The sequence below is a fragment of the Heloderma suspectum genome, chromosome 5 (assembly GCF_057233095.1).
Source record: "Heloderma suspectum isolate Gila_16-S chromosome 5, 16-S_ref, whole genome shotgun sequence".
In the NCBI taxonomy this organism is placed as follows: domain Eukaryota; kingdom Metazoa; phylum Chordata; class Lepidosauria; order Squamata; family Helodermatidae; genus Heloderma; species Heloderma suspectum.
In genome coordinates, this window is record NC_139462.1 from 130,530,421 (window position 1) to 130,553,579 (window position 23,159).

Genomic DNA, 23,159 nt, shown 5'->3' on the forward strand with positions numbered 1-23,159 from the left:
TTCTGCTACAATTATTCATACAATATATAGAGAATTCTTTGTTTTCTGAACTGTCAATGTGGGCTCATGAGAATCAAGTTTGTGTGGCATGCTGTAGGGAGTTAAAGTGCTGCTGACTTGTATGCTGCATTTAACTCCCCCAGGCTTTTTATAGCAGCCAGTGGGTTATAGTTACAACTCCAAGAATCTTATCTGCAGTTGCAGAAATTTGAGTGTGGTGGCGCACAACTCTAGTGTGGTTCTTCATGGTAAAGCGGTCGCTGTAGTGTACACATATTGGAACTGAGATTTACTCGCATTTCTGAAGTGTGCGCTCAGATAGGACTGACTCAACTGATGTGTGGAATTTGGCAGAACCTGACAGTTAACACAGGAACGTGAGAATCCCACTTTGTCTTAAAAAATAAATTAATGCTGCTAGCTTTTTTGTAGGTCTGTAGGAATACATGCAGGCATGCTTGTGATAAAAATAAAAGGATTTTCTGACCAAGGAGTAGAACTTCTATGTCTTGCATGATTAGATGTCCCCATTGGTGGACCTTACGCCTTATAGTCTTTAGTAATATTTTGTCACTTAGACATATGTCTTTTCTTGCCATTATACACTGATGGTTCCAAAAAACAAAACTGAGGTGCATATTTTACAAAAACACATATAGTGAATAAAGCATGAAGACTATACAGTTTCTGAGAAATAAGTTGTTTTATTTGGGTAGCAATTGTTTAAAAATGTACACAATTGAAAATGTTATGAAGTATTTGCATAATGTCACTTTTTTAACATATTTTGGAACCAAAAAGTTAGTGTTTGGTACAAAATTCTAGTTTTCTTAGGCCACAAATATCTGTCTTGCTTTAAAGGGAATAATAACTTGTGATGATGGTCATGATGATTTTATTTACATTTCTGTACCACCCCATAGCCAAAGCTCTCTGAGTGGTTTACAGAAATTAAAGCGTTAAAATACAGTATGCAAAGTTTAAAAGCTTGATGTTTGATGTTATTAGATGCTTGAGCATCAGCTGTGGCCAGGAGTACTTTTGCTCAGCTTTGGCTACCATTGACGTAGAAAAGAAATAACCCCATCTCCTATTACAGCAGCTAGGGAAGTGTGGCATACACTTGCCCATCCATTTAATTTTGACCCCTATACATGTGCTAAATTAACCATTTGGTGTAATCCAGATTTAAGAATAGTGGCCCAATCTTTCGTTTGTAAAAATGGATTGATTGTGGGATATATACATTCTATTCAGAATTTAAAAATGCCAACCACAGCCCACTGGCAATATTTGCAATTAATAACCTTTTAACATCAGTTTTTGGTCCATCAGCTCTTATCTCAGTGTTTCTGTAGCCCCACAGACTTTGAAGGCTGTGTGTTAGACTTTCGGCTCTTCCTCCATAAAATAATAAGCAAAGACAAAAGCAGCCCTTCAGATTGCTAGTGTAGAAGCACTGAAAGGGTGGTGGAGACTGTCCTCATTATTCTCCATGTTAAACAGGGTTGCCTTCAAGAACCTGTGCATTGGGGCTGACTGCTTTCTTAATTGGGCCTTACTATAAAGGGGGGAGGATGGTACGGGAACCCTTTTAGGAAATTACATAAGCTTCAGGGGAAATGCCTGCTATTGCCCTGCTACATATCTTGGTATTCTCCATTTAAGGCTACTTTCATTTGCATGGTAGACTCTGTATAAGGCTGTTTTAGCCTACTTTAGCCTTTTAAAATAATGGCTGCTGCTGTGGGTGTAAGGGTAGAGCTGCACATACAGGTGCCATAATATTTTGTTTATAGAGTTTGCGCTGATGCACAATAAGCTCCTTTTTCATTCTAAACTTTAAAGAGTCTCGGACACTTTTAGTTTAGCAGAGAGACTGAACTCCACAGGTGCTCTCCATAGTGCTTGTCCTGTTAAAAACAGGAGTTGCGCTACAGAGGCTTTTTATTCTCCTTTCTTTCTCTTAGGAAAGAATGAGCCATCTTGCAACTTTTGTAGCACTGCTACAGGAGGGCAGTGCTGAAGGAGAAGTATGCATAGCCTGATTGTTCGTCCTTCTAGTTTAAGTGTTAGCAGTAAGGCTATGAGAGAGGTTATTGCCCTGTCCAGTTTAACTTGGTATGTTTATAGAGGCAGCATATGGGTTTCCATTGCTGCACCAGTCCCAGACATGTACCTTGGATTAAGCTCGCTGCTAAAGGGAGATGGTGAAGGGTGATCAGCAACACTCTGTGTGTGTGTGTGTTTGTTTGTGTGTGCGCGCGCGCACACACACATTTCTGAAAGAAGGATCAGCAGAAAAGGAGCTGAGCTGCCACCCCACGCATAATTGTTTGTAGGTTGGTCTACCTTGTACTTCAGCTTTATATTTGCATTGGTAAGAGGAAGTTTCATCAAGCACCCTGTGTCTTTGACTTTCCAGTGTGATATGTTCCATTTGGCCTATTTGTATGATTTTCTCTTCAGAGTGAGAAATCAGTTCCAGTACAGTACTTTTGTTCCAAACCTTGTACATGTAATGTGAAATATGGGTTTAATATATCGACTTGATTTCCTTTTCAGTAATTGGTAGGCAACATTTTTTGAGCTTTTGGGCACATTTGGCAAATTGAGAAACTGCTGTGGGCACCACTACAAAATAGCTGCCATGGGACAAGTAACCTGCCCAAATGACTGTGTACAAGGCAGAGGTGAGTCTGAGCCACAAGACACTAAACAACTCTTTTGAACGCACAGTTTTCAGTGGCAACAGAAACCTATTTCACAGAAGGCAAACTCTTTTCTTCTCCCCACTCTTCTGACAGTCAAGTCATCCCCTGCCATCTCTTTCTCTCTCACTCTGTATCACCATCATGGATGTGCGCTCCCCCCCCCAATCTTTATTTCCTAAGAATGCCTCTGAGGCCCATCATGCAGCCCAGATGAATTCATGGGAAATGAAGATAGCAGCAGCTGGAGGCCTTCACTTTGCTTTGAAGTGATTCCAGCTGCCGGTAAGAAAATGTTTTTAAAAAGTTGGAGGTGTAGAGCACCGTAGCAGGCACCAGGAAAGGTCTCTGGTGGCACATTGGTGCTCATGGGTACCACATTGCCTACCCCTGCACTAGAGCATCTGTGCCATTCACTGTTGTGCCTCTGTCTGCGAAGAAACTAGGATCTTTCTGTTAATTACTGCTTGATAATGAAGTAAACTTGATATTGGATTCTTTGATTTCCTGCACACAGAAAACCATTTCTAAAATAGATTTTGCCAGTATACAGGCTGGGGAGGTTAAACCTGATGTTCTAGTTAATAGGATCTACTGTGTCTGTTATCTTCAGGGATCTTGTACCTTTTGTTGCACTGGTAGGAAAGCCCACCAGGATCTCCCCACCTCATTCCCATATCCCACATGTGGCACAATCTGGATACCGGCAGAAGCTGTAGAACTCTACTTTGTGTTCAGATGCTACCCCTTTAAGAGAAATTCTAGCCATAGTGTTATTTTTAAAATGTATGTACTGCACCTTCATGATCCCCTTCATGGATCACTGCCTTGTTGTGGCGAAGGGGCTTGCGTAACTCAGTGAAGCCATAAGCTATGCCGTGCAGGGCCACCCAAGACGGACAGGTCATGGCAGAGAGTTCTGACAAAATGTGGTCCACTGGAGAAGGAAATGGCAACCCACTCCAGTATTCTTGCCAAGAAAACCCCATGGAACGTATCACAAGGCTAAAAGAGATGACGCCGGAAGATGAGCCCCTCAGGTCGGAAGGTGTCCAATATGCTACTGGGGAAGAGCAGAGGGTATTTCCAAGTAGCGCCAGAAAGAGTGAAGCGGCTGGGCCAAACCCGAAAGGACACTCAGCTGTGGATGTGTCTGGTGGTGAAAAGAAAATCCGATGCTGTAAAGAACAATATTGTTTAGGAACCTGGAATGTAAGATCAATGAATCAAGGTAAGCTGGAGGTGGTCAAACATGAGATGGCAAGATTGAACATCGACATCTTGGGAATCAGCAAACTAAAATGGACAGGCATCGGCGAATTTAATTCAGGTGACCATCATATCTACTATTGTGGGCAAGAATCCCTTAGAAGAAATGGAGTAGCACTCATAGTCAACAAAAGGGTGGGAAAAGCAGTACTGGGGTACAATCTTAAAAATGATAGAATGATCTCAGTACGAATCCAAGGCAAACCATTCAACATCACAGTAATTCAAGTCTATGCCCCAACCACTGAGGCCGAAGAAGCTGAGGTTGATCGGTTCTATGAAGACCTACAACACCTTCTAGAACTAACACCAAAAAAAGATGTCCTCTTCATCATAGAGGATTGGAATGCTAAAGTAGGAAGTCAAGAAATCACCGGGATAACAGGCAGGCATGGCCTTGGTGTACAAAATGAAGCAGGACAAAAGCTAATAGAGTTTTGCCAAGAGAACATGCTGATCATAGCAAACACTCTTTTCCAACAGCACAAGAGGCGACTCTACACATGGACTTCACCAGATGGTCAGTATCGAAATCAGATTGATTATGTCCTTTGCAGCCAAAGATGGAGAAGCTCCATACAGTCAGTCAAAACAAGACCTGGAGCTGACTGTGGCTCAGATCATGAGCTGCTTCTTGCAAAATTTCGGCTTCAATTGAAGAACGTCGGGAAAACCACTAAACCGTTCAGGTATGACCTAAATCATATCCCTGATGAATATACAGTGGAGGTGAGGAATAGATTTCAGGGATTAGACCTGATAGACAGACTGCCTGAGGAACTATGGACGGAGGTCCGTAACATTGTTCAGGAGGCAGCAACGAAATCCGTCCCAAAGAAAAAGAAATGCAAGAAAGCCAAGTGGCTGTCTGATGAGGCTTTACAAGTAGCTGAGGAAAGAAAGGAAGCGAAAAGCAAGGGAGAAAGGGGAAGATATACCCAACTGAATGTAGAGTTCCAGAGAATAGCAAGGAGAGACAAGAAGGCCTTCTTAAATGAACAATGCAAAGAAATTGAGGAAAACAACAGAATGGGAAAGACTAGAGATCTCTTCAAGAAAATTGGAGATCTCAAGGGAACGTTTTGTGCAAAGATGGGCATGATAAAGGACAAAGAAGGCAGGGACCTAACAGAAGCAGATGAGATTAAGAAGAGGTGGCAAGAATACACAGAAGAACTATACAGGAAAGATCTGAATGTCCCTGATAGCCATGATAGTGCGGTCACTGAACTTGAGCCGGACATCCTAGAGAGTGAAGTCAAGTGGGCCTTAGGAAGCATTAGTAACAACAAAGCTAGCGGAGATGACAGTATTCCAGCTGAGCTATTTAAAATCCTAAAAGATGATGCTGTTAAAGTGCTGCATTCAATATGCCAACAAATCTGGAACACTCAACAGTGGCCACAAGACTGGAAAAGGTCAGTTTACATTCCAATTCCAAAGAAGGGCAACGCCAAAGAGTGTTCAAACTACCGCACAATTGCACTCATTTCACATGCCAGCAAGGTGATGCTCAAAATCCTACAAGCTAGGCTTCAGCAGTATGTGAACCGAGAACTACCAGAAGTACAAGCTGGGTTTAGAAGAGGCAGAGGAACTAGAGATCAAATCGCCAACATTCGCTGCATCATGGAGAAAGCAAGAGAATTCCAGAAAAACGTCTATTTCTGCTTCATTGACTACGCTAAAGCCTTTGATTGTGTGGATCACAACAAACTGTGGCAAATTCTTAAAGAGATGGGAGTACCAGACCACCTTACCTGTCTCCTGAGAAACCTTTACGAGGATCAAGAAGCAACAGTAAGAACCAGAGATGGAACAACCGATTGGTTCAAAATTGGGAAAGGAGTACGACAAGGCTGCATATTGTCACCCTGCTTATTTAACTTATATGCAGAGTACATCATGAGAAATGCCGGGTTGGATGAATCAGAGGTCGGAATTAAGATTGCCGGGAGAATTATCAACAACCTCCGATATGCAGACGATACCACCCTAATGGCAGAAAGCGAAGAGGATCTCAAGAGCCTCTTGTTGAGGGTGAAAGAGGAGAGTGCAAAAGCTGGTTTGAAACTCAACATTAAAAAAACGAAGATCATGTCATCTGGCCCTATCACCTCCTGGCATATAGAAGGGGAAGAAATGGAAGCAGTGACAGATTTTACTTTCTTGGGCTCCAAGATCACCGCAGACGGTGACTGTAGCCATGAAATTAAAAGACGCTTGCTCCTTGGGAGGAAAGCTATGGCCAACCTAGACAGCATAGTAAGAAGCAGAGACATCACCTTGCCGACAAAGGTCCGTCTAATCAAAGCTATGGTTTTCCCAGTAGTAATGTATGGCTGTGAGAGCTGGACTATAAGGAAGGCTGAGCGCTGAAGAATTGATGCTTTCGAACTGTGGTGCTGGAGAAGACTCTTACGAGTGCCCTGGACTGCAAGGAGGTCAAATCAGTCCATCCTAAAGGAAATCAACCCTGAGTGCTCATTGGAAGGACAGATAATGAAGCTGAAGCTCCAATATTTTGGCCACCTAATGCATAGAGAAAACTCCCTGGAAAAGACCTTGATGCTGGGAAAGACTGAAGGCAAAAGGAGAAGGGGACGGCAGAGGATGAGATGGCTAGATAGCATCACGGATGCAATGAATATGAACTTGAGCACGCTCCGGGAGAGAGCGCAGGACAGGAAGGCCTGGCGTGCTATGGTCCATGGGGTCACGAAGAGTCGGACACGACTGAACGACTGAACAACAACTGCACCTTCATCCAAAAAGGGGATTTCAGGGCAGTATACGCAAAAATCAAATGTTCAAAACAGAACATAAATACTGATACAGCTAGAAATTTAACTTTACATTTTAAAATGGCTAGACAAATGAAAAGTTTTTAATGTGGTGCTAGAAAGAGTAAAACAACAGTGCCAGGTGCACTTCTTGTAGGAGGGTATTCTAAAGTTAGGGCACCACCACTAGAACAATTGTATAGGTGAATAATGTACTTCTCTTATAGATGGAATGTAGAGACTGGGTTTGCATGTCACGATAAGCCATGGTGGTTTATTTTTCTGAATAAGCCATGGTGGTTTATCGTGTTGTCTGCGTGTGATTTTCCTGTATCACAATGGCTTATTTCCCCAAAATAAGCCGCTCTGATAAGCCACAGTCTGCAGCGAGGTTATTTAAACACGGTGGCTTCTTGTGTTGTCTGGCACTCAGTGTGGCATCTTCCAATCGCCTACAGAGTCGGCTGGCAAGAGCAGCCAAAACCGCTGTGGCTGCTCTGCTCCATCCTGCAGAGCCTTTTTTCCGAGATCTGACAAGCAGCCTAGGGATAACTGCGGCCAAGCAAGCACAGCTTTCGCTGATACCCTGCTAAAGTTACAAAGTGACTGCTTTCCCCAAGTACAATGACAGCCTTGTGCTACCCTGCTACAGTGAAGTTACACAATGACAGGCCTCCCTGATCACTACTTTGAAACTGTGCAACTTGGGAAATAGGGGAAAATAGGGGAGTAGGGAAAGAACAGCTCACTTTTCCATGAAGAAACACAGTTCTGCAATTATCCACTACACCTTCTGGAGGCTCCCCATGAGGGCACCCCACCTGTACAATTTTGCCCCATTCCAGCAAACTGTCAGGGAATTATAACTCCCACCCCCTTTTTCCTTTTCTGGCCAGCCTCCCCAGATTGCATGATCTCACAGCTGTGAAGTAACACAATGCCAGCCTTCCCAGATTGCACAATCCCGCTACAGTGAACTTAGATAATCACAGAGTTCCCTGATTGCTACTATGAAAATGCGCTTTTACGCATTTGTGTAAAAGAAAAAGTAGAGGAAAATAGCCCTGTTTGCAATTCTGAAAATGCACAAATTTGGAAATGTGCAAAAGCACAAAGGAAAAATAAAGAAGAGCAGTGGCAACTGCGGAATAGGGGAAAATAGGGGGGAAAACATGCTCACTTTTCCATGAAAAAGCAAAACTTCACTGTTATCCACTACAGCATTTGGAGGCTCCCCATGAGGGGGCCCCACCTGTGCAATTTCGCCTCATTCCAGCAAACTGCCAAGGAGTTACAGCTCCCACCCATTTTCTGGCCACTTCTCCATGAAAAAGGAATCAGGCAGTACAGCATAGCTTCCCCATCATCACATGATCCCCCTACTGCGAAAGATTGCATTTACAGCTCCCCGTGATAAGACCGACACTGTTCACTTTTCCATGACAACTGCAAGACAAGGGAAGCTGGGATACCATCCGGCAGAGCAGGAGGACTGGAGAGGGAGGAGGGGTGAGGGTGAGGAAAATAAGCTACTCACTTATTTGTCTGATTGTGTGGAGTATAACAGTAGCTTATTTTCAGAATAAACTACGGTGAGTAGTTTATTAAGCCACCATGGTTTAAAGTGACATGCAAACCCGGTCAGAGAGAGGCCTCCTCTGGTCTTAATGCATGGGCAAGTTGGTGTGGGAGGAGGTGCATTAATGTGGACCTGGATCTCATTGGGTTTTGAGGGTAAAGTTAGCAAACTACCTCTTGCTTGTAGATATAAAATGAGTCATCAGCAGACAGTTGCTATTCCAACAGTTCGTATTTTTCCATCTCCCTGATACCCAAGCCTTGCTGCAACCTTCTTGACTTTTTGTGAAGTCCTGTTAGATAATGGGCTCTTGCTCCTGGATATGTGCTTAATGGGAAGGGAGCAAAGTCTTTGCCAAGATGTTAGATTTTCAGTCTATTACAAAGAAGGATGAATTTTGAACTTGTGCATGCCTTTGCCCCATTTTTTGCGAGTATAAAAAGAAATATCTCAGCCAGCCAAATGCTGAGTTTATCTGTGTTTGGCTATCCATCTCTCTTTCACTCCTGGGACAAATAACATAGTTGACCCTGTTCACATGTAACGGCAAGTCGTGTGTTAATTAACCTACAATTTGCCATGCACAAGTGGGAGCAAGCATGCATGCTGCCTCTGGCATGCACCTTGTTCCCCTTTTTGTAAACAATCTAAGATCAGCCCGTTTGTAGGTTGTGAGTGTGCTGTGTGAACCAAGAGTGCTGGGTTGTTTAGGGGCTAAACTTATCGTTCGTTGTAAGGATTGTCTGCTGGATTGTTTAGCCCCTAAACAGGAAGTAGAAGTGAGGTGCATGCCAAAGGCAGTGTGCTTGCTTGCTCCCGCTCATGCATGGCAAATAGTGGGTTAATTAACAATTTGCTGCTGTGTGAAAAGTGATAGATTCAGGGAGATCCTGGATACAGAAGTATTCATCTAGATCAAAAATTACTTTCTACCTGCAGTAAGGGGAATGGGGAAGGGGGCTATATAAACCTCTTTTTTCTTCTAGTAATGGACCTCTCCCGAAATGGAGGTGCAATGCAGTGTGAAGATATTTGTTAAGTAATGAGGGAGGTTAGACAGTCCCACCCCACACTTCTCTGTACTTTCAAATAAGAAACATTTTGGCCCTGTTAAGACAAGGCAAGATCCAGTAAATAGAAATCTGATTTGGGTTTACTTTCTAAAGTCTGTGATATGAACCCAGAAGGACTTGGATGGGAAGAAAAAAATACAGAAAATGAAAATTAGGTAGAAGATGCATATGAGGAAGAGATCTTTTTTTAACAAAATAATTAGATAAGGCATCCCATCTCTAAAATGTTTCTCCTTCACACTAGTGAACTTCTTACAGACCTTAGTCCACAGGCAGGTTGGTTCCTTCAGGTACCTGGCTCCCAAGCTGTATATGGCTTTAATGGTAAGCACCTGCACTTTGAATTGACCTTAGAAACAGATGGGAAGCCAGTGAAGTTATTTCAGTATTGGCTGCATACATTGACAGTGACTGATCCTGGTCAACAGCCTGGTGATTGTATTTTGAAGAAACTGCAGTTTCCAAACAGTCTTCAAAGCCAGCCCCATGTCAATCCTATATGTCAACATTAATTAACCCACAATTTGCTGTTACTTGCAAAATGTCAATATGACCCTACTGCTAATGTAAATTATGTTGAGCTAGCGTAAGCAACCTGTGTTGCAACACCAGTAGCCTTTGATGGTATGATGGGTTTTTCAGGGAAATCTGTCTCACCAGCAAATGCTATTGGTGTTGCTCTACAGGTTGCTTACAGTAGCACGACATAATTTAAGTTAGCAATAGTGTCACATTGGAAACTGCCCTAAGGAACTAAAATTTATAATGACAAAATTTATAAATGATGAAAAATTAAATAATTTTTTAATTATAAATACAATGCTAAACATTTTAAAAATGACAACCTATAAATCTGTTAAAATGCAGGGAAGCTTCACAACACCTAGCAAACCTTGGCTAATAGATTCCTGAACTGTAAAGTGATTGATTGATTGATTGATTGATCTTTTACTTAACTAAAAAGTTCTTACTTAACTAAAAACTTCAGTGATGCCAGGATTTTGTGCCCCAACAGTTCCTTTCAGGTACCATCCAAGAGCCTTTAAATGCCTTGAGTCTGATTTCCACTTAACACAAAAACCAAACCGTCATTTTAATGATGGAGATTTCCACACTTTCCCTCTGTAGATCTTTATATTTCTGTCGTAGAGTAGTAACCCAGTTCCTCTTGCAGTATTGGCTGCACTCCCTTGTACTGCCAGACAATGCTCAGTGCAGCACTTAGAGTCACACTTAAAGTGTGATGCCAAGGCGCTGCCTTTGGCAGCCCCACCCTTTTATCCCTGGTCGGCCGAAGAGACGTAACACAGGGTTAATAAGTAGCTGCAGCAGCAAACAGAGCCCTCGTAAACCACTATAAAATCAGTAATTTCTACTTGAGTTGTAATAGATGCATTTTGTACTGCAATGGATATTTTACCAGAGTTCCCTTAGATATAATTAGTCTGAAGATATGTACTATAAAACCATCCAGTGGCACGGCAATCTGGTCTTTTCCAGACTATTTTTGTAATTTTCAGCTGTTTTTTATGGTTTGAAAAGATCATCTGGGTTGGATATTACTTTGTTCAGTAAGGGGTGTATGCAAAGGAGACATATTAGCTCAAGATTCACTCTCTGGGGTGATCTGGGTTGGCTGTGACTTGTGTTAACCTCTTAACATATGATCTAACAGTGATTATAGTATTAGGCCAGTCACCTGCACTATACATTTCTGCCTCTGTCTAATGTAATTAGGCCTGTTTGGACTTTTGGAACACACCTTAAAGCAATACAATATTAGTAATGTGCAAAAACTTTTAAGGATTATGAAAACACTTGCAGAATTTGCGATGCCTTTTCAGTTCCAGACACAGTGACATTTGACAGACTTCAACATAGACAGCACTCCAACAACCTCGGAGGGGGGAATCAGAGCTTTGACCCCCCTCCCCCTTGAAGCTAGTGTGGAAAGAATTGTGCCAGCTGCTTTCCAAGGTTGGGAATTCAGCCTCAGAGGACAAGGAAAGAGGGCATTTCAGTGGGTGGGGAGGGGAGGCCTGTATATGAGTTATCCGGAGGCCTCTCCAGCCTCCTTCTGTCCCCCTCCGAAACGCCCCAGCCAGATGGAAAGAGGGCATTTCAGTGGGTGGGGAGGGGAGGCCTGTATATGAGTTATCCGGAGGCCTCTCCAGCCTCCTTCTGTCCCCCTCCAAAACGCCCCAGCCAGATGGGCAAAAAAGCCCACCTAGCGACAAGTGCAGGGCAGGAGGATGGGGAGGTGAAGATAGTCTCCACCGCTCCTCCCGCCCTTTATAGGATGATGATAAACCTCCGAGTTCAGGGGCTTACGATCCTTGGGGGCGCAACCGTAGGATTGTGCCCTTAGTTTTTCCTTGCATTAACACTCTGGTCTCTTTCCCAGCCACATGGAAAAACCCTGGTGCTCTAGGGAACAGGACAAGCAACTGAGAGATACAATAATATCCAGGTTCTATAAGTACAGGGCAAATGACTAAACAAGAACATGTTATGACCTAAATATAGGAAAGTAGATAATAGTGTTCTATATTTTCTTCATGGTGTGTACTTTAAGGTCCAATTTTGACTTCCAAACAGCTGCATTAGTTTTGTGCTGGAATGAGCGTTGAGAATTTGAATGAAAATGACTATTTTCATTTTAACATGTTAATCTTTAGTTATTCATTACATTTCCTAAATCAGGGAAATTATAATGTTTGAGGATATTCATTGAGAAACTTTTCAACTAATAGTGGTGAAAGTATTTAGGGGTGCCTTAGTTGGACAAAAGCTTAATCTTACTAGTCTGATGGATCTGAAGTAATCTTTTCTCCGATCGAGAAGCACTCAGGTTCAAGTCAATCTGGGGTATATCAAGAATGTCATGAGCTAGTAGCTTGTAATGTAATTAACCGATGTGTATTTTTTTTTACTAATCACATTTGAACTACATTTGCCATAATAGCTTCAGGTCTCAATAATCAAAAGAGCTATAAACTTTTAAAACAAATGCTGGGTTTCTCAAGTTTTTTTAAGAACATGCATTCTATCAAAACCTTGTTTTGCAGGCAACATGTTGCCCTCTCTTGTTAGAGAAAATATTCAGAGCATATACTGCTCCCAGGACCTTTAAAAGGGCTTCCACCATCCTGCAGCCATTTTTCAACAGATGAATGTGGGGCAGGGCACCCTGCAACTATTTTTTGTCAGTGCAATCCCCCCCCCCCCCGGTAAATGAATGGAGAAATCACTTGATTCACTTGAATGGGAGGGAAAGCTTTCCTGCTTTAAAAAAAAAAAACAGCTGCAAGATCCTGTTGCCCAAAAGTGCAGGCTGGTGGTGGGCTTCCATCCCCATCCAGTCATTTTTTTAGCAGGGCAGACCTCCCCACCACCCACCCCATGCAAGTGAATGGAAAACTTGTGTAGGGAAAAAATATCCTCATGGGTGCAGTGGCATTGCAGATCCCAGATACATGTGAAATTGGGAACAGGGGCGGTCAAGTTGCTCTTAATGGGCATCAATTTACTCTTTGAGCATTTGCCATTGTATTGCATATTCACCGAACGTGGAAAGATCTTTTTGAAATGCTTTAGTCTGTTTTGGTTTCCGCCACCCTGAATTATTTGGTGACATCTGCAAACATAATCTGTTTGCTTCTCAATCTCAACTCCAGATCACTTTATGAGCAAGTTAAATAGCACCAGTTCCAATATAGATCCGTGTGGGGCCTCAGTGCTTGCTTGCTTCCCTCCACTGTGAGAACTGCCTGTTTATTCCTATTGTGTTTCCTATTGCTCAGCCAGTATGTAATCCATAAGAGAATCTGTCCTCTTATCCCATGGCTGTGAGGTGTACTTGTCTTCAGGAGAGTGTCAGCTAATGGTGCAGCAGTGGCAGTTCACACCCCTGTGTTAGTGCTCTTGCAGTTTTGTACAAGAGGGTTGCATGTGGAGTGGGTGGAGACACTCTTGTACAAGGCATTATAATAGGCATTCTAGCTTGTAGGAAATAACTGGGGCAGCAGAACAGTGCATGTCACTGCCACAGCACTAGGTAATTTCCCCTATACTCCTGGAAAGCATACTAGATGCTTCGAGAGACCACCTCAGCTTGGCCCTGCCTTGTAGCAGTGAAGCAGGTTTTTTACTGAGCTCTGTTAAAACTCACCACGTTTTACTACTTAAAGAAAAAACACCTCTTCCTCTTTTTTTCTTCCCAACCTGTTTTAGCCTAGTGAAAATTCCCAATGATGTTGGGAAGATTTCGAGCAAGTACACAGTTGCACTTCCTGCAGCCCATCTATCTCCCCAACCCCAAGGCAGCAGAGCAGCAATTAGGCTTGGCACTCTGGAGCCCATTGAGTGCCCAGCTACCTCCATCAGTTGCTGAAAGGACCACTTTGGGAGCTTAGGCACAGCACTTTGGCACTCATTGGTCAAATGGCTGCCAGATGCGGACTGGTATTGCTCCAGCCTCCCCCTCCCCCCATTCTCTTAACTAGGAAGAGTTTAAAGTATTAAAATATTGTTATATGCTTACAATGGGACACTCGTGTTAATCTAGTAAGAAGCTCCGGGACCTGGTGGGTGTATTCAGTGAGACTGCAATATATAAAACTAAATTGGATGTTTTAGAAATCAGTTTACAAATTGCAGAAACTGTGTTAACCGAACATATAAAAATTACCTGAAAGAAAGCCCCATTGAACTCCATGGGACTTACAACCCAGTAGACATGTATAGGATAGCACTGTAAGCTCCCCCCCCCCCCCAAACATAACTTTATATATTACACATGTGGAGCAGAAGAATCTTGACATTTCTGTGGCTGGAGAAACATCCCAGACTTGTAGACAAAGGTTTCTAGATAATTGCATGTATTATTATGCTAGTCCATTAGAATTTTTGACTCAAGAGGGGGCACTTTACAATAGAGAGAATTAGAAGTGACTTTTTAGTACTCTACTAAGCTGTATTCTATGATCAACATAGAGAAATAAGATCATTTTGTTGTTGTTGTTCAGTCGTTCAGTCGTGTCCGACTCTTCGTGACCCCATGGACCATAGCACACCAGGCCTTCCTGTCCTGCGCTCTCTCCCGGAGCGTGCTCAAGTTCATATTCATTGCATCGGTGATGCTATCTAGCCATCTCATCCTCTGCCGTCCCCTTCTCCTTTTGCCTTCAGTCTTTCCCAGCATCAGGGCCTTTTCCAGGGAGTTTTCTCTTCGCATTAGATGGCCAAAATATTTGAGCTTCAGCTTCAGTATCTGTCCTTCCAATGAGCACTCAGGGTTGATCATAGCACAAACTAATATTACTTCAGTTTGTGATTGGATAAAGGTCTGGAATAAGTTCAGGCAAACCTTGAATCCAAGTTTATCACCACTGTCTTGTATGTTGTTTATGGAAGGGTTTGATTCCCATTCTATTATGCGTAACTTAAACAAATGGATTAAGCTGACTCCAATACAATGTATAGATGTATGGGTTAATATTCAAATTTATTGATTACCAGCTAATATCAGAATATGAGCAGGGTCAGGAAAAAAGGAAAGGTTCCTCCTGTGCAAGCACCGAGTCATTGCTGACTCCTAGAGGGATGCCGCTTGTGCTGGCGTTTTCATGGCAGACTATAGTGGGGTGGTTTGCCATTGCCTTCCCCAGTCATGACTACCTTTCCCCCAGCAAGCTGGGTACTCATTTTACTGACCTCAGAAGGATGGAAGGCTGAATCAACCTGAGCCGGCTACCTGGGACCCAGCTTCCACTGGGATTGAACTCAGGTCATGGGGAGAGTTTCGGTTGCAGTACTGCTGCCTACCACTCTGCGCCATACGAGGCTCTTGAGCAGGGTCAAAGAGCATCTTTATTTCAATATTTTCAAGTCACGCATTCTGTTACGGGGAAAATGCATCAGGAGAAAGTCAGAAAATTGACAGTATTTGAACAGAAAATCTTAAAAGAGGGTATAAGAAGTAATGTACACAATTCTTACCAGTCTTAAGGGTAATGAAATAATATATACAGAATAATGGAATAGAGTTTTTGGGAATGTGGAAGTCTGGCAACATATTTGGATGGTTACAAAGCTTTGTTGTCTGTATGGCATGCCTTACCTAAGGGAAGTCCAGTATAAAGTTGTATTGAGATGGTACCTCACACCGTTGATAAATCATTCAAACAATTACTGGGTATACTCTTCAGGATGCACCTGAAGTTTTATTGTTAGCATGTATTCAAGTTTTTGTTAGAATCAGAATAGTAGTGTGGGAAAGGGCCTACAAGACCATCGAGTCCAACCCCCTGCTCAATGCAGGAATCCAAGTCAGAGCATCCCTGACAGATGGCTGTCCAGCCTCATCTTGAATGCCTCCAGTGTGGGAGAGCCCACCACCTCCCTAGGTAATTGGTTCCATTGTCATATTGCTCTAACAGTCAGGAAGTTTTTCCTGATGTTCAGCCGGAATCTGACTTCCTGTCACTTGAGCCCATTATTCCGTGTCCTGCACTCTGGGATGATGGAGAAGAGATCCTGGCCTTCCTCTCTGTGTCAACCTTTCAAGTACTTGAAGAGCGCTATCATGTCTCCCCTCAGTCTTCTCTTTTCAAGGCTAAACATGCCCAGTTCTTTCAGTCTCTCTTCATAGGGCATTGATCATCTTCGTTGCCCTCTTCTGAGGGTATCCTTGGGAAGGATGACAGATCTTTTTCAGCTTATGTTGGTGCTGCAAAAATATGTATAGCAAAAGTGTGAATTTACTTAATGTAAAGAACTGGCTATGTAAAACTAAGGGAAGCTTATATTCAGGTTGACCTGTTTCCTCATGAATGGCAATCATTTATTGTATTTTGAAAACAAATTGGGACAGATATGTCGATTTAAAAATGGATCAGTGGAAGTTTTTGCTGTGATGAATGGTGCAATTTTTATTGGATTTTCCATTTAAAAACTGGTGGAGCATAATTCAAAATGGTTAAAAATGACAAATTTCTGAGGAATAGTTTTGAAATTTTACTGCTCATTTACAGTAAACTTCATATTACATGTAAAGAACATCTCTTATTGACAAACCTAAACAGTGTTCCATTGTAAGCATTACAAATGTATGCTGCAATTGTTATTTGTTTGTTTGTCAAAAAATAGTTTTTGAGGGTTCTGTGTGACGTTCCATTATGGCAGTCTTCCCCAGTCTGGTGCCCTCCAGATGTGTTTGACCACAACTCCCATCACCCAGAGCCATCAGCCACAGTGCCCGGGGATGATAGGACTTGTAGTCAAACACATCTGGAGGGTGCCAGGTTGGGGAAGACTGCTTTTTGGATTGTATTAGAGTATCAAATTGTGTCAAGGAAGAAAGAGATGTGTGCATGGTTTTTTAAAAGGCTTTCAAAAGTGAAGTATGTCTTACTGGTAGCCCCTTATCTCCCTTTGAAGTTTTTTCCCTGACTGAAGCATAGATGGTCAAGTTTGAATCCTGTTTCTGAATCTGATTTCTGTACTTATCTTTGCTGTTCAGACAAGGCTCTACTGTACGTGGTAAAGACATTTGAGCTTCAATTTACTTTACTCTGCAAATAAGCTAGCAAACTATGTGAAACACAGGATGAGGCCCACAGTTATTCACTGAACCTTAATCTAAGCCTTTTTAGCTGTAGTGTCACTCATGATGACTTGTGCTGCTACTGCTAAAGAGCATCCTATGCCCCTTTAATTGGTGACTGAAGTGCTGCCTGGATAACTCTTAAGGAATATATGCAAGGTTGCACTGCTTTTGGCCTACAGAATTCAGGCTTAATGGAACATTTGTTAACAGCAAGGGTATGGAGGAATGGGCAAACTACTTTGAAAGCCTAATTGTTTTATAGGATTATTACCAATCATGGCATAAAGATCCTAATGGGATCATGTGCAGGAGATGTGGAGTCACAAGTCCCTGAGTACTGTGGTACTATGTGATGCTAGAAATGAAGTGCCATGGGGAGAGGATGCATAAGTGCCTATACATTATGTTTCTAGACAGGACACAGAAATGCAGAAGAAACCTATTGAGTTTAGAAGTGAGAAATAATGGTGTTAGTGGCTATGCTTCACGGTTTTCATAAATAAAACTGGTAAGCAGATGTTTTGGAAGCAAGTCAGTATGGATGGCTTGTATTACATATATATAGTCATAATATTTTACTTGTCATAAGGTATCTCATATGACGTGTATGACAAAATCAAAACTGGAGTGTTTATTAAAACTCATTCTCCTCTTCTAGGTGGAGTCGTTCATTTTGGATCAGGATGACCTGGAAAATCCTATGCTGGAGACTGCTTCAAAATTGCTGCTGTCAAGTACTGCTGATGGTGCTGATCTAAGAACAGTAGACCCAGAAACCCAAGCTAGGTTAGAAGCTTTACTGGAAGCTGCAGGTAGATACTCAGAACTGTTGCTCTAATTTTGAAGAGCTGTGCATATCTGTTCCCAAGATAATTTAATGTGAATGGGCAAACTCTTAAAATATTTTGGACAGCATATAGCCTGACCATGGTTATCCACATCCTGTTAACTTCCAAACTGAACTACTGCAGTGCATTGTTCCTAGAGTTGTCTTTGAAGACTAGACTACTTAGAAACTTCAACTGGTATGTAACACAGCAGCCAGGTTGCTGGTTGGTACCAGCTACGAGGAACACATCTCACCAGTGTTGAAACTGCTCCACTGCCTTCCCTTTTCAGCCATTTATGGCTTGTGACCTAGATACAGTCAGGGCCAGAAGTACTGGAACAAGGATAACTGTTTTGGCAGTTGGCCTCTGTACACCACCATATTGAAGTTGAAAGGAAACATACCCAGATGGGAGCGAAGTCAGGACTTTCAACTGTAATTCAAGGGGTTTGACAAAAGTGGGGCACTAACCATTCAGAAAGGACAGCCAGTGGCATACACACACCCCCATCGTTGGTGGCTCATAAGTAATAGAACGAATGGCTGACAAGCAGCTGCATGGCTAAGTGTGGCCTGTTTCCTGGGTACCCCATGACCAATCAAGCCGATGAAAGGCCTGGAGGTGGTTCTGAGTGTTAACATTTGCATTTGGTAGCTGTTCACTGGAACTCCCAACATGAGGTCCAAAGAGGTGTCCATGCGAGTGAAGGAAGCCATCATTACGCTGAGGAAACAACATAAACCCATCAGAGAGATAGCAAAAACAGTGGGAGTGGCCAACACAACAGTTTGGAACATCCTGAAAAAGAAGGAATTAACTGGCAAGCTCAGCAGCAGCAAAAGGCCTGGCAGACCACGGAAGACAACTAAAGTGGATGACTGCAGAATTCTGCTCATGGTGAAGAGGAACCCTTTCACAACATCTAGCCAGGTCAAGAACACTCTTGAGGAGGTAGGCATGTCACTGTCAACATCTACAGTCAAGAGACGGCTTTATGAATGTAAATACAGAGGCTTCACAACAGGGTGCAAACCACTGGTAACGCTCAAGAACCGAAAGGCCACATTAGCCTTTGCCAGCAAACACCTCAAAAAGCCTGCCCAGTTCTGGAATAAGATTCTTTGGACTGATGAAACCAAGATTAACTTGCACCAGAATGATGGGAAGAGAAAAGTATGGAGAAGGAAAGGAACAGCTCATGATCCAAAGCATACCACATCATCTGTCAAACATGGTGGAGGCAGTGTTATGGCATGGGCATGTATGGCTGCCAATGGAACTGGGTCACTGGTGTTTATTGATGACCTGACTGCTGATAAAAGCAGCAGGATGAATTCTGAAGTGTAAAGGGCTATACTTTCTGCTCAGATTCAGCCAAATGCTGCCAAACTGATAGGACGCTGCTTCATATTGCAGATGGATAATGACCCAAAACATACAGCAGAAGCTACCCAAGAGTTTCTCAAGGCAAAGAAGTGGGATGTTCTTCAATGGCCAAGTCAGTCACCTGATCTCAACCCAATAGAGCATGCTTTTCACTTCCGGAAGACAAGACTGAAGGCAGAAAGACTCACAAACAAGCAGCAGCTGAAGGCAGCTGCAGTAAAGGCCTGGCAAAGCATCTCGAGGGAGGAAACCCAGCATTTGGTCATGTTCATGGGTTCCAGACTTCAGGCAGTCATTGACTACAAAGGATTTTCATCCAGGTATTAAAGGCGATCCTTAAGTTTGAAATGATGTTGCTTTGTTCCATTACTTATGAGCCACCAATGATGGGTGTGTGCATGCCACTGGCTGTACTTCCTGAATGGTTAGTGCCCCACTTCTGTCCAACCCCTTGAATTACAGCTGAAAGTCCTGACTTCGCTCCCATCTGGATGTGTTTCCTTTCAACTTCAATGTGGTGGTGTACAGAGGCCAACTGCCAAAACAGTTATCCTTGTTCCAGTATTTCTGGCCCTGACTGTATCTGAAGGACGGCTTACTACCATACAAACCTGCCTGGGTAGTCTGATCCTCTTCAGAGGCCCTTGCCCAATGTCCCTTGCCATCAGAGGTGATAGGCGGTCTTGTCAGTGCCTCATTTATGCAATATCCCCACGAAGGTCTGCCTAGTGCAGAGCTGGGGAACCTCAGCCCCAGGGGCCAAATCTGGCCCTCCTAGGATCCCAATTCTGCCCTCTGGCGTTCCCCAGATGGCCACGCCCCCTTCCCTGGCCTCTCCCGCTTTCCCCCAACCACTGATCGTTTGGTGGCTTCCTGCCTTTTGTGCAGTTTTTCCACCATTCTAAAAGGTTGAAAGGCTTATTTACTGGCTGTCAGAGCTTTAAGCTGAAATATGCCGGTGTTTGGGGGGTTGGTCCTGCCCCTTTTGCCTTTGGCCCCCACCTCCCACTGGAATGTGGCCCCTGAGAGCTTCTCCCAAATGGAATTTGGCCCTTGGGCTGCAAGAGGTTTCCCACGCCTGGGTAGTGCTATCTTTGCCTAGCTTTAGGTACCAATTGAAATGTCTTTATTTGCCGAAGTCATTTGGAGTTTGGGGTTATTTAGTAAATACTGAACTTGTTTTTATCTGCAGATAACTTTTGTACAGACTGTTATGCAAGATGTTTTTTATTAATTTTATTGTTGATGCACATATCTTCTGCCCGTTCCTTTGTAAAATTTAAATTAAATTATATTTTAATTATATTTTAATTATATTTTAAATCTTATGCTTATTGAATGGATAGCTGATTTTGAAATTTATTTTAAATTTAAAAGTGCTGTGTAAGTTCTTAAAAATGTATTCACAAAATCTGGGTTTGTTTTCTCATTAGTTTAATGTATGCTTGTGTGGAGTAGTGATTCTGGTCTCTGATTCAACGCTGGTAGCTGTCTGAAGTGATCTGAAATAAGAGAATAAAGACTCATTCAAGTCATGAAGAATATGCTAGTCAGTAACTTTGTAATCTCCTCCAAAGACTATGTTCAAGAAATTTCCTCATCACACATGCAATGCTTAAAGTTTGTTGGGCTTCCTCAGTAGTGTTTGGCTAGTATTGTATGGGCTTAATTTGTCTTTGTTTTCCTTTTTTCCCATATAAAACTGTTTATCCACTCTCCTTGTGAACTGAAATAAAAGGAATAGGTAAATTATCCACAGCTGATGGAAAAGCCTTTGCAGATCCTGAGGTGCTTCGCAGACTGACTTCTTCAGTCAGCTGTGCGTTGGATGAAGCTGCTGCTGCACTTACCCGAATGAGAGCAGAAAGCACAGCAAATGCAGGGCAGATGGACAAGTGAGTATTTTGTTTTATGGAAGCCAGTTCTAACAGTCTTGACAGCTGTTCCTTATGTTTTTGCTGTAGTAAAACAGTTGTCTACTAAACTATACCCCTGTTATTCAGATTTCAAAGATGGCATTTCTTATTTAACCCATTTTGCACTACAGATCTCCAGAATGAGAAAAGAGTACACTCTGGAATGAGCTTATTGTCCCCAGAGGAAACGGGCCAAAAATCTTGGCATGGCTTAGTAGCCAGGCATTGTGTGGGGTCACCATCCTCTGACAAATGATTCTTGTGGCTTCTGCAAAACCCAGCATGAGGTGAGAGACCAATTCTGCCTCTTCCCCCAGTTCTATGCACATGCCACAGGACTGGGGAGCAGGGGCGGGGTTAGTCTTTCATACAAAGCACAGTGAAAGACCTCTCCCCAACTTCCAAGTTATCTCCAATTTGTAGAGAACGCAGGGGAAGGAATCTTTGTGTAGGGCATCTGGGGCAGAGGAGATGCCACCTGAGGCAAGAGGAGGTTGCTACTGGTAACCAGACTTGTGGACCCCTGCCTGCCGGCCTAAAAGCGTTGATATATTAAAGAAAATATTGCAATTTTAATGTTTTTGTACCAAATTCAGGATCTGTTGCTGCTACTTCAAGCTTAATTTATGAAAGGTTTCAAAAGTCTGGCCAATATAATTTCCTAAGAAGTTCATCCAAGAGTCTTTTAGTCTTCCTGTATACCAGACATTTTTCTGATTAAACAATCTATGGCTTCGTTTTGCCAAGGTGTCTTAACGTACATGACATTAACTAAAAGGCCCAGTGGTGATCATTGCATAAAAAATGTGATGGGCTTTTGTTTTCATGTCCAGTGTACATGTGTATTTTTTGTCTTTTTAATGGCTGTGAAATGTGCTTGGAGCAAAAATCTTAAAATTTCAGATTGTCTATAAAAACAGTTCCTTCAGTAAACCATTAAGGAAGAGTAGGGGGCTAAATATTTTGTGGCTTAAATAATATGGCATTTTGCAAAATCTTTGAATGCATATTACCTACAAGAGGAGAGGGTACAATCAGGCATAAGCTAGTGATATATTCCATCTTCATGCAGCAGAAACTCAACACTATGTTGAAAGAATAAAACTAACAACAGCCAGCTCCCACAGAGTTCATTACAAGTATACAATTCTCCAACATCATGTTTTGGTCAGATAATTCCTGTAGTAGTTGCACAAGGAAAACACCAGTCAATGTGCAGCATCGTTACAATTGTATGGCTATCAGCACTTCACTGAATCCTTCCCTTCCCCTTCTTTCCTCTGGATTATGCCCAGTGAATGTCACAGGGATGGGGACTCAGTTGTGCCCTCTGCTCTGCCAGCTCTGATGCATTGACTAGGCATGTCAAAGTCAGGTTGACAAATTACACCCCATGCCTGGTAGGTTGTAATTTATCCTTGCAATTTCTAACAAAACTATCCAATCAATATTTCTAATATAATTCAAATAGATCATGGATAAACACTGTTGGGATGAGCATTTTATAATGAAGACTAGAATAAGACCCTTTTCAAAGGCCTCAAAATATTACAGTAATCACTTCTTTAAAAATTTGTCTATTACATTTCACGGTATCCACATGGCAAGTTTAAGACTATATTTGATGGGGATCTAGAATTATTAAAAAAAACTGATAATAAGTGCTAACCTTAATTTCCTCCTTTCCTTCGCAGCCGCAGTTTGGCAGAAGCTTGTTCAGAAGGAGATGTAAATGCTGTGCGAAAGTTGCTTATTGAAGGGCGAAGTGTGAATGAACACACTGAGGAAGGGGAGAGTCTTCTTTGTTTAGCTTGTTCAGCTGGATACTATGAACTTGCTCAGGTTTGTCTCTTCATGCTCTGATTTAACACTGAACCTAGAGCACTGGCCTTTTTCCAGATTCACAATCCATCTTTAACAAGCCCCCCCCCCCCCCGCTTTTTTTTTAGACTTAGGTTGACTTTCTCTCCAAATGATTGTCATGGAATCAATTGTATAAACCC

General features: G+C 42.5%; 1 protein-coding gene across 2 annotated transcripts in view; it reads left to right on the forward strand.

The window, feature by feature from the left end:
- The window catches only part of ANKRD17 (ankyrin repeat domain 17), a 140,990-nt gene that overhangs the window by 43,051 nt on the left and 74,780 nt on the right, over positions 1-23,159 (forward strand). For both annotated transcript variants that reach the window (XM_084857457.1, XM_084857458.1), the window contains exons 2-4: positions 17,683-17,836; positions 20,979-21,135; positions 22,851-22,998. In XM_084857457.1, coding sequence (XP_084713583.1) covers positions 17,683-17,836; positions 20,979-21,135; positions 22,851-22,998 — 459 coding nt within the window. The remainder of the gene's footprint in view (positions 1-17,682; positions 17,837-20,978; positions 21,136-22,850; positions 22,999-23,159) is intronic.